This window comes from Papaver somniferum, chromosome 5 (genome assembly GCF_003573695.1).
Source record: "Papaver somniferum cultivar HN1 chromosome 5, ASM357369v1, whole genome shotgun sequence".
Taxonomy (NCBI): domain Eukaryota; kingdom Viridiplantae; phylum Streptophyta; class Magnoliopsida; order Ranunculales; family Papaveraceae; genus Papaver; species Papaver somniferum.
Genome location: NC_039362.1, coordinates 50,578,732 through 50,591,662, shown reverse-complemented (window position 1 = coordinate 50,591,662; position 12,931 = coordinate 50,578,732). Strand labels below are relative to the sequence as shown.

Genomic DNA, 12,931 nt, shown 5'->3' with positions numbered 1-12,931 from the left:
GTCGATAATCCTAACTCTAGGTCAACTCAGCTGGCATATACAAGTGTACCAATGGTCGACTTTATTGTATTTATTCCGGTTGGTCTGGTGGTCTGGTCTCAATTTTTTTTTTGATCACAGTCACTCTATTTCACCCTAGCAATGGTAAAAAGAAAAAAAAATAACTGATCAGGATTCTTTCGATGTTTCCATCACGAGGATATGGCGAAACTACCATGTTTTCTTTTTTTTTTTCTAACACCTGAGCTCTGTGCTTTTATGAATAGACTCTTTAGATGTTTCCATCTAATCAGATTGGTTCCTCAACTCCTATAACCAAGATGCTTCCATCCACTTAGATTGGTTAGTGACATCCTTAATAAGCATAAATTTCTAGGCTCTGGAGTTTATTTAATGCAACTAAAAAGTTTCTCCCATACCCCCAAACTTAAATCTAACATTGTCCTCAATGTTCTAAAGATAAAATTAAAAGCATGAACAAGGAGAAACTGTTACCACTTGAAGCAAAAGATATTACCGTGTCGCATGAATATTGGGTTACCTCCCAAGAAGTGCTAAGTTTAAAGTCTTCAGCCAGACTAAGAAAGGATTAGTCACCACGAAGAATCATATAGCAGCAGCTGGAATAATTGCGGGTCATCTGAATCAAAAAGTGTTACCCAAAAGAAGAGAAAATCGTAACAGACCATGAAGATACCGAACATACCCTTATTTAACTTAAAGACAACAATATCTAGTTTTGGTTCAGGTTCAGGCTCTATAAAAGGGTCTAGATAAAAGGTTTTCATTGGCTGGACTTCCTCAAAGGAAGGATCCTGAAGGTAAGGTTGTAGAGTCTGGAAATACTCAACTAAGAATTTAGAAGCACATAAAAGTAACCTGAATAACTGGGGATCCTCTAAGTCAATCAAGTTTGACTTACACAGCTGACCATAATGAACGTGGTGGTCTTCCTTAAACAAATGTGTCGACCCTAATATCTTAAAGTAATTAGGTTTAGTCTCAAAAATCAATAACCGACACATCTGAAATTCAAACGTTCCCACAATTGGAATAAAAGTTTTTGGTGGGAAAACAAAATCAATATGGGTATCATAGCCTGGGTAAACCACATCAACCAGAGGATGTGTTTCTAACAACTGAACTTCTTCCTGGACATTATTAGGTTCGGGAGAGCTAGTATGAAGGTAATCTAGCACAATGGTTGAGGCACATAAATCAAGTCCCAAGTGAGGGATATCTGTAAGAGCTAAAGGTAAGGCACAAGGAGAATGATAATCACCCCCAAACTTAGAGTTTTGGGTGTCTCTAGATAGACTAGCTACAATTTCCCTAATTTCTAGATCATCGGAATCCTGAAAATGGTCAATTGCTTCATGTAGATTATACTCAGGTGATGCATCCTCACTCATATTTAAAAGCTCTATGATTCATCTTCTTCATCTAAGACTAATATTTCTAAATCGCTAGACTCTAAAACAATATTCTAAGAATAAATTCGTTCCTCTAAACTATCGTTGGCTTCGTAATCATAAGGAAATACTACATCGTCTAAAACGGGAGTATCTCTAGTCAAATCCTCGTCCTTTTGAATAGGTGAATAATTATTAAAATTATTTGGATTTGAACAAGAAACATTATCATTATTAAGTCCAATTGGAGTAACAACTTCCTGATCACTATGCCTACTTATTTCAAATTCTTCATCAACATTATCCTCATCATAATCATCACTATAATAACATGAAAATGGTTGGACCTCATCTAAACAAGTAGTGTTACCAATTTTATCCTCGTCATCTTGATTATGTGAATAACTATCTTCATTCTCAAAGGTATTATTGGATACACTATATTGGAAATTCAAGTTATTTCGAGCAATACTTTCGTTCGTCTCTAACTCAAGTCTACATGTCGACTCAGCTATCCTCTCAAGGGTCTCCTCCAAATAAAGTTACCTTAGTGTTGGATCTAAGTTTTGAGTTAATCTATTGAGGATATCTTCTAAAGATTCAGTCGTTGTTGCAGTCCTTTCACCATAACTACGTTATTCACCTCAGCTAACTTACATGTCGATTCAGCTAACTTTCGTGTCGACTCATCTAAACTCCTGAGAGACTCTTCTAGAGAAGGAATAGGAACTGAAGGATCATAAAAAGGACTACTTTTCAAAAGTTTGATTGTATCCTCTAAATACGAAGAACTAGTATTATAATCTTCTTGCTCGTAAGACTGATGCGCATGCGGATAGTAATTGGGCTCACGATGGTATGACCCAAAATCTTGAAAAGGTTGGCGTGCCCAACCACTATTCACACTATGATCATAAAAAGAGTAATGTCCATGTTGCTCGGTTGGATAATCATTGTATTGGCTATACCAGTTCGACATCCTAACTGCAAGGGGATTCTAAACAATCACAAAGAAGGCTGACTCGACCACAACAAGCCTATTTTATCTAGCAAACAAAAAGCATGATGGCTCCACTTAGATTGTTTCTATACCAACTTCTAATCCTTCGAAAGGGAATTCGTTACAATTTAAGAAAACCCCTCTGAAATCAATCCGAGTCAAAGTAAGTTGAATAGAGGCGAGGGAATCTGCGTGGAGCTTTGATACCCAAGGCCTCACCGCATTACAAGGCGGCGCAGTCATGCATTCAACTCACAGAAACCATCATGAACTTCGAAGTATGCTTAAAAGAGTAACCAATATTTTTCGAATGACTTTCCTATTAAGCTCATTACCCTATCGGTCTCGTTCTAGTCAAAATTTTAGGCTTAGGTTCGCGTTTGGTTTCGTTTTCCTAAGGCGGGCAAGAAGAGAACGGTGATGAAATCCGAACCCTTATCTTGTATGGACAGGCCTTGCCCTTTACTAGGAAATTAAAACAGCCGTATTCGATTCCTCAACATATATGCATACAAAATCATCCAGTAAACCCGCTGACAGGGGATTCGCGGGTGTTTAGTATTCTTACTTCCCGTTCCAGACGGAGGATGAACCGTTGAAGTCGACTCGGGCCACGGCTCCTATGTCATGTACGAACCCGAGGGGCCGAGGCGATATCGTAATCGCCGTCCTTCTCTGCACACAGTTTATATTTAAAACTACCCTTCCGTAGGGTTTTTTAAAAAAATAAATTCCCAAAGTTCAATGTTCGAAAGAAAAGAAAAAATAAATGTCCAACATATATGCATACAAAATCATCCAGTAAACCCGCTGACAGGGGATTCGCGGGTGTTTAGAATTATTACCTCCCGTTCCAGAGGGGGATGAACCGTTGAAGTCGACTCGGGCCACGACTCCTATTTCATGTACGAACCCGAGGGGCCGAGGCGATATCGTAATCGTTGTCCTTCCCTGTGCAGTTTATATTTGAAACTACCCTTCCGTAGGGTTTTTAAAAAAAAATTAATGTCCAATGTTCAATGTCCGAAAAAAAATGTCCAAAAATAAAAGATTACAAAAATAAAAACCTTAATTACAATTTCTAAAAATAATAAAAATAAAATAATATACAAAATCTTCTTCTTCACTCCTTTTGGGTTCCTCTTTTCTTTCCTTCTTTGGCTTCGCTTTTGTTTTCAGCACTTTCTCCCTTTTTCTTTAGCTCAGCTCCAAATATGAAAACAAATAAGAAATACCAAAAGGCGTAAAAAAGAACAAAAATAATAAAAATAAAAATAAAACCTAAAAAAAAATCTATACACAAGTCCGCGTCGGCGGCGCCAAAAATTGATCGAATTTTAGATAGTGATAAAGGTTGTCGTTCACTCGGACTTTGTTGGATTGATTTTGAGTTTTAATAAACGAAAATAAGAAAAATATATACAAATATGGTGACAAGATGAAGAGGCACTGAGACGCACGATTTCACTACTTTTCATATTCTTGTGGTTCAATCATTAACTCTAGACAATGTAGCTCAAACAAAAGAAGTTGTGACTCTAATTCTTTGCTAACAATAGATTTCATAAAACATTATTTGTAAGTCGTAAGCATGACACATTAAAAGTAATTTAAACCAAGCATGCGACATCGGACAAAATAACAAGTAATTAATAGAAATCATAAAGCAATTAAATCTATGCAAAAAGTCAATAAAAGAATTAATTCATTTACCCCAATCATGAAAAGTTGCTTCCTCCATCGTCCCAGTGATGGGTTCTAGCTCCTCATGGTGAAAACACACTCAAATGAATTTTTCATTGCTCAAAAAGGTGTTTGCAAGGAGAAAAGGTATAAAACAGTGTGTTTGTAACAGTTATAATTGTTACAGAACCCACTGTTACAGACAAACACTAACAGACTGTTGCGATTTCGAAATAATTTTTACAGAAACTGTTACAAAGATATTGAATTTGAAACTATAGGCAACGGTTTATGCGACTGTTCTTGACTGCTGTTCTGTGTTCTTCTTCTTCTTTAATGGCAGCAGCAGAGACCAGCTCTGCAACTCCCGATTCTCACCTCTATTCTGTACCCTAACTCTCCATCCCCTCTCCTGTGACACCAACAACCTATTTATACATCACCAACACCCTCAACCACTCGATTAAATGCAATATATCTCGTCTTTACTCCCTCTGCCAAATCACAGAGATTTCTTTCTCTCTTTAACTTTTCCACGCATCTCTGGGTTGTCAAAATCTCTCTCAATTATTAGAATAAAATCCAGGGAATATTACTTCCTTTAACTGCACAAAATAACTTCAACAGAGTGAAGTCGAGAATATTTCTTCCATTTTTTAGCTCATCACGTCTCTGTAGTATTCAACCATCCTCCAAATACGTGAAAACCCATTGCTAAAAGATTCACTCACACTGACTACACAAGCCAGCCCGAGAAAATCCCATGAAATCCCGTGAATGTCTCGACCAACTATCCGTTCCATGTTCTCTTTCATTCCACGTAAACTGGCATAAGTTTTTCAATTCTAACAGCATTACCATTCCTGTTTAGTCAAAATAGGATATTATGTGCCAATTCCAGCTATTTAATCTCCTTCAAACTCGTCAAAATCTTCTCTGCAAAACTTAGGGTTTTCAAATAAATTTTCCCGCCAAAACTGTTCTTCACGAGGAAGAAAATGGTTGCCCCTTAACCAGCGATGGGGTGCGGTTAGTAGGTGGGTATCCCTTAGTAATTTGGATACCCCTTAACCAGAATTGGGAGTCCGAATAACACGTGTCCTCCGGGTGCCAGAATCAACTTTTCGAGCCGAATTTTCCAAAAATGATTATTTCACGAAAATGCCTACAAACACATAAAACACCAAAATTAGTACAAAATCGAGTGCCAATAATAAATAGTATTGAGATCAAATTAGACACAAAAATGTGTCTATCAAGAGCCATCAACTAATTATCTCTGATCGTAACTGAATATGCAGCTATATTCTACGATTCTTTGAATATTTCGTTACTTCAATTTATGGTTCTTCCCAGCAAAGTTCCATGGGTTAGTAATAAATATTCAACGTACAGGCATCTGAGCATCGACTAAGCCGTGACTGAAATGGCGCAAGTGTACTTAGAAATAATGCACAAACCAGCATCTGAATGCACAAACGAGCATTTCAGAGCACGAAGGAACGATGAACCTATGCAAAATAGGAAGAAAAATAATAATAATAATAAAATATTAAAAAAGGCGCCAGGGAACTGGGCTCACCAGCCGGCCAGTCACGCCGTGACCAGTCCCACGCCCAATTTTATATTTTATCATATTTTATTATTTTTCCCTGATCTCATGAAAATCCTCTCATTTGAGCAACCTCCTTCGTTTCAAGGAAACTCCCAGTCCCATGGTGTTTCCACACGTCAAGGAAATAATAAAATTAGGAAAAGGTGTCGCGGGACCAAGCCCACTAGCCGGCCGGCCGTGCCCTGGCCGTGACCGGTCCCACACCTCACGGTTCCTTATTATTTTATTATTTCCCTCATCTTATGAAAATTCCCTGATTTCATGATTTTTCCTTAAACCCATGAAAATATATTATAAAATTAGGAAAACCGTGGGACCGGACCCTAGTCAGCCGGCCATGCCCTAGCCGGTCCCACACGCCCCTTATTATATTATTATTATTTGTTTTGTTTTCCTCATTCCATGAAAACTCCTGATTTCAACAAAATACCTTGGTTTCAACAAAACTCTTGATTTTATGAAAAATCCCTAAAATCAAAATTACATAAAATTGGGAAATTTCTATGATGGATAACATTTTGTAATCACTGTCAAGTGATAGGACATTATGTTGCTGAGTGTAGAAATAAGAGAAAAGAACAAGATCAAGGTTCTGATATCTCTACAACAAAGATTACAAAGCAGGTTTGGAAAAAAGTGGAGCCAAAGAAAAAACAAACTCCATTTAAATCTGGCTTTGATATATGTTTTAATATTCCTGCAAGCTTAAAAGTGATGGATAAAATTGATGAAAACTTGTTGGAGAGTGATGAAGAAGTTGATGTTATTATTCCTCCTATCCCAACAGATATTGCAACTCCAAGTATAAATTCAGGTAAATTTCATATTCTACAAGATATGAATGAAGAGATGTTAAATTCACATGTAGAATTTCCTTTGTTGAATGTGGAACAAACTTTAATGTCATCTTCAAGTGCTCCTTCTGTTAATGAAGTGATCCATATTATTCCTTCAGTTGAAAAAGAGGTAGTGCATATTGAAATTCCAAAAGTAAAACAGAAAGCTTCAAAACATATTAGCATTATCAAAACAAGGAATCAAGTTTCAGGTTTAGTAAATAATGGTGTTCAAATTGGGAAACTGAGAGGAATTAATTCTTTTCAACCTCATCCTAATCAATGAAGATACTCTATTGGAATCTCAGAGGCCTTAGAAGATTTAAGGCCAGAGAGAAACTGAGGAGTTTAGTATATAGTTTTTGTCCTTATTTAGTGATTATAGCAGAGTCAAAAGTTAAATATTCTGTGGATTTTTGTAAAAAAATTGAGATTAAATGGTATGCATTATGAAGCAATTCACAACTCAAGTGCATCAAAGAAAGGTAATATATGGATATTTTGGAGCTCATCTATTCAAAGGCCTTCAATCATTTCTATTACAGACCAATCAATAACAGTTGAAGTTGGTGGTGCTTTGATTACTGGAGTTCATGCAAATACCTTAACAGTTAATAGAAGAGAACTATGGATGGAAATGGAAGATATCAGTCTTTTAAATAAACCTTGGCTTACAATTGGAGACTTTAATTATGTGCTTAGGGAGGAAGAAAACAAGGGTGTATTAAGACCACTGAAGATTTCAATGATGGAATTTAATAATTGCTTACATGGATGTGGGTTAATGCAAGCTCCTCATTCAGGTTTGGATTTCTCTTGGTGCAATAATAGATCTGGAAAAAAAAGGATTGTGTGTAACTTAGACAGAGCAGTTTATAATACAAAATGGTTATACATATATCCAAGTTAGTCTTATAAAGTTGGAGCAAGATGGGTGTCAGAACATATTACCCTGTATGGTGGAAATGCAGAAATTCCTAAACCAAGAAATATTCCTTTCAAAGCACTTAAGGTGTGGAAGAATCACTCTGGAATCTTACCACTTATAAAAGAGTCTTGGGGCAAGCCAATACAAGGAAATCCAATATTTATTTTCATGTCCAAAGTAAATAGGTTAAAAACTGACATTAAGGAGTGTAATTGGGTTGTTTTTGGAGATGTTAATAAAAATCTTAAATTAGCTGAAATGGAGGTTCTTAATTCTTCCATTGCCTCAGATCAAGAACCATATAATAATGTGCTATTGAATAAACTAGTTACAACAAGGGGGAAGTTGGAAATTCTATCTCAACACCAAAATGATATCATTAAGAAAAAATCCAGAGTACAGTGGTTAAAGGATGGAGCTTCAAATACTAAATTTTTTCATGTAAATATGAAAGTTAGACAAGCTCAGAATATGATTGGTGAGTTAGAAGATGATGATGGAAATATAATTATTTCACAGAGTGATATAGATACAAATCTTGTGGATCATTTTGAAAATAAATTCAAATTTCAGGAGGTGGAATTGAATCAACAGTTCCTGGAGGTGATACCTAAAGTAGTAACTGAAGAAGAAAATAAAATGCTAGAATCAACTCCTTCTGCTGAATAAATTAAAAAAGTTGTGTATGATCTCAATCCAGAGAGTGCACCTGGACCAGATGGATTTGCAGGGTGGATATATAAATTTGCTTGGGACATAGTTGGTGAAGACCTCATAGATGCAATACGATACTGTTGGAGGAGAAACTTTATTCCTGAGGGTCTTAATGCAAATTTCATCAGGTTGATTCCAAAAGTGAATAATGCAAAAAAAGCAAAGCAATTTAGGCCTATTGGATTAATGAATTTTAGCTTCAAAATCTTTACTAAAATTTGGGAAACAAGGCTGGGGAGCATAATTCATAAGATGGTTTCACCACAACAGGGAGCTTTTATCAAAGGCAGGACAATTCAAGAACAAATTGCATTAGCTTCTGAAATGGTCAATGAGTTAAATATCAAAAGAAGGGGAGGAAACTTTGGTTTAAAAATAGACATTACTCAGGCATATGATTCACTTAGCTGGAACTTTCTTTTCCAAGTCATGAGTAAATTTGGAGTGTCAGATACTTCAATACACTGGTTACAAGTACTTCTAAAATCAGCTAGAATTTCTGTATTAGTAAATGGTGGTCCAGCAGGATACTTTAAAGTGGGGAGGTGGTTGAGACAAGGTGATCCCTTATCTCCACTTCTTTTTGTTTTGGCAGAAGATGCTCTCAGTAGAAATATAACAAGTATGATACAACAAGGGATACTGAAAGAAATGGTTAACAGAAAGGGAGTAAAACCATCTAATATTCTTTTTACAGATGATGTATCTGTTTTGTAATGGGGATAGAAGAAATGTTAAAAAACTTATGGAGGTCCTTAAAGTCTACCAAAAAGCATCAGGTCAAATGATCAGTCTTGAAAAAAGTAGATGTTTTATTGGTGGTACAAGTGACTGTAGGAAAAGACAAATTTCCGAAGATTGTGGTATTTCATTGGATGAATTTCCAGATAGATATTTGGGAGTTCAATTATTCCCTGGTGGAGTGAAATCCTTCCATGTATGGAATGGTGTAGAGATAATACAAGATAGACTGGCAGGTTAGAAAAGTAAGCTTCTTTCCTTTCAAGAGAGACTTATTCTTGTGAAATTTGTTTTAAGAAACCTTCCAATTTACAGCATGTTAGTGTATAAATGGCCGTCAAGAGTAATCAAAGAATGTGAGAGGATTATTAGGAACTTTGTATGGACTGGTGATCCCTCTAAAAGGAAACAAGTTACACTAAAATGGAATAAAGTGTGTTCTCCTTTAAGTGAAGGTGGACTTGGAATAAGAAGACTAGAAGTGGTAAATAAAGCCCTCATTATGAAACTTTTTTGGAAGATTCAACAGGGGACAAATGAAATGGTTAAATTATTCCAAGCTAAATTTAAGAATAAAAATGGAGATTGGATCTCATACTATAAGAAATCATCTATTTGGCAAGGAATAAAGTGGGTGATAGCTGAGGTACAGGAAGGAACTAGATGCCTAGTGGGGAATGGTGAAACTATATCTGTGTGGAAAAATAAATGGATACAAGATAAAGCATTGGAAGAAAGATTCCAAAATCATACTTATATTCAACAATTTCTAAGAATGAAAGTAGCAGGTCTCATACTAGAAGGAGAATGGGTTATTCCAAGTGAAATGATGGAGATGATTGATATCAATGAATTACCAGCTTTAAGTGGTGGGGAAGACAAAAGAATATGGCCATATACAATTTCAGGTGAGTTTTCTGTGGCATCTTCTGTTGAGAAAATAAGAGATAAATTTCCAAAATTACACTGGCCAGCTCAGGTATGGCACTCTTCTATTCACCCTAATGTATCAAGTAACATATGGAAGCTTGTTAGAGATATTTGTGCCACAGATGAAAATCTCAGAAAGAGAAAAATACAATTAGCTTCAAAATGTTGCTTCTGCAGAAGAAAAGAAGAAAATAAGGATCATATATTATGGTTTTGCAACTTCAGTGAACTAATTTGAAAATGGCTAGGAAACATGTTTAATTTCATCAATCCTTATTCATTTGAGGCAGTGCTTAAAAGAGCAAAAAAACAAAAGTCCTGCCATTAAGGAAATTTGGAGGATGGCATCTTTCATTACAATGAGATAATTGTGGTTTACAAGGAAATAAATGCTTGTATGAAGTAGAAGGCTTCTCCCTGGAGCAAGTAAAGAAGAAGATTCTGAAGTGTATTCTGGAATTTGAAGTGAGAATGAAAGCACCAATGTGGAACTGTAATTATGATTTGCAAGTTCTAAAAGCCCCGGGTCTAAATGCAGGAAAACAACAGGTAATAGAGTTAAGGAAATTTTCTTTCACCTCCCTACTACAAATAATATATTGCTATGTTGTGATGGTGCATCAAAAGGGAATCCTGCCATTTCAGGATATGGTTTCATAGGAAGAACACACTCAGGGGAATTTTTGATTGTTGTATCTGGAGGTTTGGGTATTTCAACAAATTATTATGCAGAGATTTTGGCAATTCTGAATGCAGGAGAATGGGCAGTAAGCAAGGGCCACAGAGAGGTTTGGTTCAGAACAGATTCAGCGGCTGCAATATTTGCTTTTCAGAGTAGAAAAGTTCCATGGTTTTCCATTAAAAGATGGGAGAAAATTTGTGCAAGTCTGAACTCATGGTGCTTTATTCATAGCTACATGGAGGTTAATTTTTCTGCAGATGGTTTGGCAAAGAAAGGTGCTAATCTTGCAAGAGGTGAAAGAAGAGTGTATTTGTCAAGACCTGAATTCTTAGTGACACTAGAAATTCCAAATAAGTCATATTACAGATTTTATTAAAAGTTTACTAGCATGGCATAAAAGAATGTTCCTTCCTTTATCTTTTTCTTTAGTTTCCTTGAGTTGATTGGTGAACACTCCCACCATATTTTGTAATAAACTTTTGTAATATTCTATGGTTATTAATACAATTCTTTGTTAAGCAAAAAAAAAACATAAAATTGGGAAGAGTGCTATGGGACTGTGCCCGTTGGCCGGCCGGCCACCTGGCCATTGCCGGCCCCACACTCCATAATTCCCTATTTTATTATTATTTTATTTACCTAATCTCATGGAAGTTCCCTAATTTCATAAAACTCTTCAGTTTCATGGAATTTCCCTCAATTCAGAGAAAATACATAAAATTGGGAAGAGTGCTATGGGACCGGGCCCGTTGGCCGGCCGGCCATGCCCTGGCCGTTTCCGGTCCCGCACTCCATCATTCCCTATTTTATTATTATTTTTCATCATCTCATGAATTTTTCTTGGTTTCAGCAAAACCCTGGATTCTGCATATTTTCTCAAAATGTTGCTCAAACGCACACCAGAAAATATCAAAACTCTCAGGACTGAGACACGAACGCCGTGGCGACACGGGCATATCCCCTTGACCGACCAAAGGTGGCCCTAAGGCTTGCAAATGACCGATCCCACATGTTTTAGCTATTTTGACCTAATTTGCTCAATTGCCCGTATTAGGTCCAAACTCTTTTCAAACGAGGGTTTGCTCAAATGACCATCAATTGGTCCCACAACCACCAAGGTCCGGTCTCATGACCTCTTGGTGGGTCCCTCATCTTTTGATAGCTAGGTTTTACTACTTGTCGCTCACACGAGCATTATTTTAACAAATGGTTAAACCAGCATTTAATCATTCTTTCACCAACTGATCCTCAAGAGACTTTGGTATTTTGCTCATTCGAGCAATTGGGCATTACATGGTGGACTCATCATCCCATGTAGCCGGTCCCTGCTTCGCTCTGCGGTTGATTTTCAATAAATCATCAATTCATTAAAATTAGGGTTTTGAATCCAGAGCTCCGCAAAACATAATTCTGAGCAGATTCAAATACTGATAATTTTATGTTGATCCCACGATCAACATTTTTATTTATTATACTCGGCCCAGCAGTCAGTATCTTAAATTAATATTTTATTTGGTCCTGCAACCAACAATTCATCAAACGAGCAATATTTGCTCAGACTAGCAATATTTGCTCAAACCGGCAATATTTGCACAGATTAATATTGGTTCAACTATCAATATTCAACAATTCAGCAAATACGGTTTGCTCAGGTTATCAATATGACAATGATATTTTGCCTCAGCAGGCATGTTTAATCCATGAGTCTCAGAATATTTGCAAATTATGTTCAATTCAGCAATACAAGGACTCATCGTCCCATAAAGTCAGCAACTGACTCCACAATCACGAGACGTCAATCGTGTCACATGGGGGGATATTAACTAGGGTTTTGGTCTGGCGTTCTAAGGTACGTGTGTCTAAACACACGACGAGAATGTGAGCAAGTCGTGCAATCAGTTGGAAGAGTCAGCAAAGTAGTGGGTGGAAAATTAACCAAGTGTCCGCACGATGAGTAACTGGTTTTGACATGATTTCCCACTTCCCCACTCTCTGACTCCAGCAACTGTCATACTTCATGGGATCATGGTGTTTTCATCTTAGCAATATAAAAGACATCTGAATCATGATTGAAAAAGACAAGGAATTTCTCGGCAAGTTCATACAGACAATCTTTCGTCTACACGAACTTATCGTCTGAAAAATCACTCTCAATTGAGTAAACTTCAATCATTCAGAAATTTCCTACGCTGAATTCACAACACACCTACAATCTCAGATCACCATTGATCCCGCACATTTCTCAGCTTCCCTCCTACAGATCAACCCATCCTCTCTTGTGACCGAATTGACTCTGGAATGACCATTGTTCTTGGTTTAAGCCGGAGTCCTACAGATTAATCTCTCGAACTTAAAGCACTCCCTTTTTGTAGTGCATCTGTGTGAGGTTC

General features: G+C 36.8%; 1 protein-coding gene across 1 annotated transcript; it reads left to right on the top strand.

Annotated features, from left to right (window-relative positions):
- Nucleotides 1-6,988: 6,988 nt before the first annotated feature.
- On the top strand, nt 6,989-10,917 carry LOC113279035. The gene is made up of 6 exons (XM_026527753.1): nt 6,989-7,349; nt 7,518-7,952; nt 8,048-8,077; nt 8,175-8,901; nt 9,245-9,837; nt 10,487-10,917. The coding sequence occupies exons 1-6, from the start codon at nt 6,989-6,991 to the stop codon at nt 10,915-10,917; spliced, it is 2,577 nt and encodes an 858-aa protein (XP_026383538.1).
- The last annotated feature ends 2,014 nt before the right edge of the window (nt 10,918-12,931 follow it).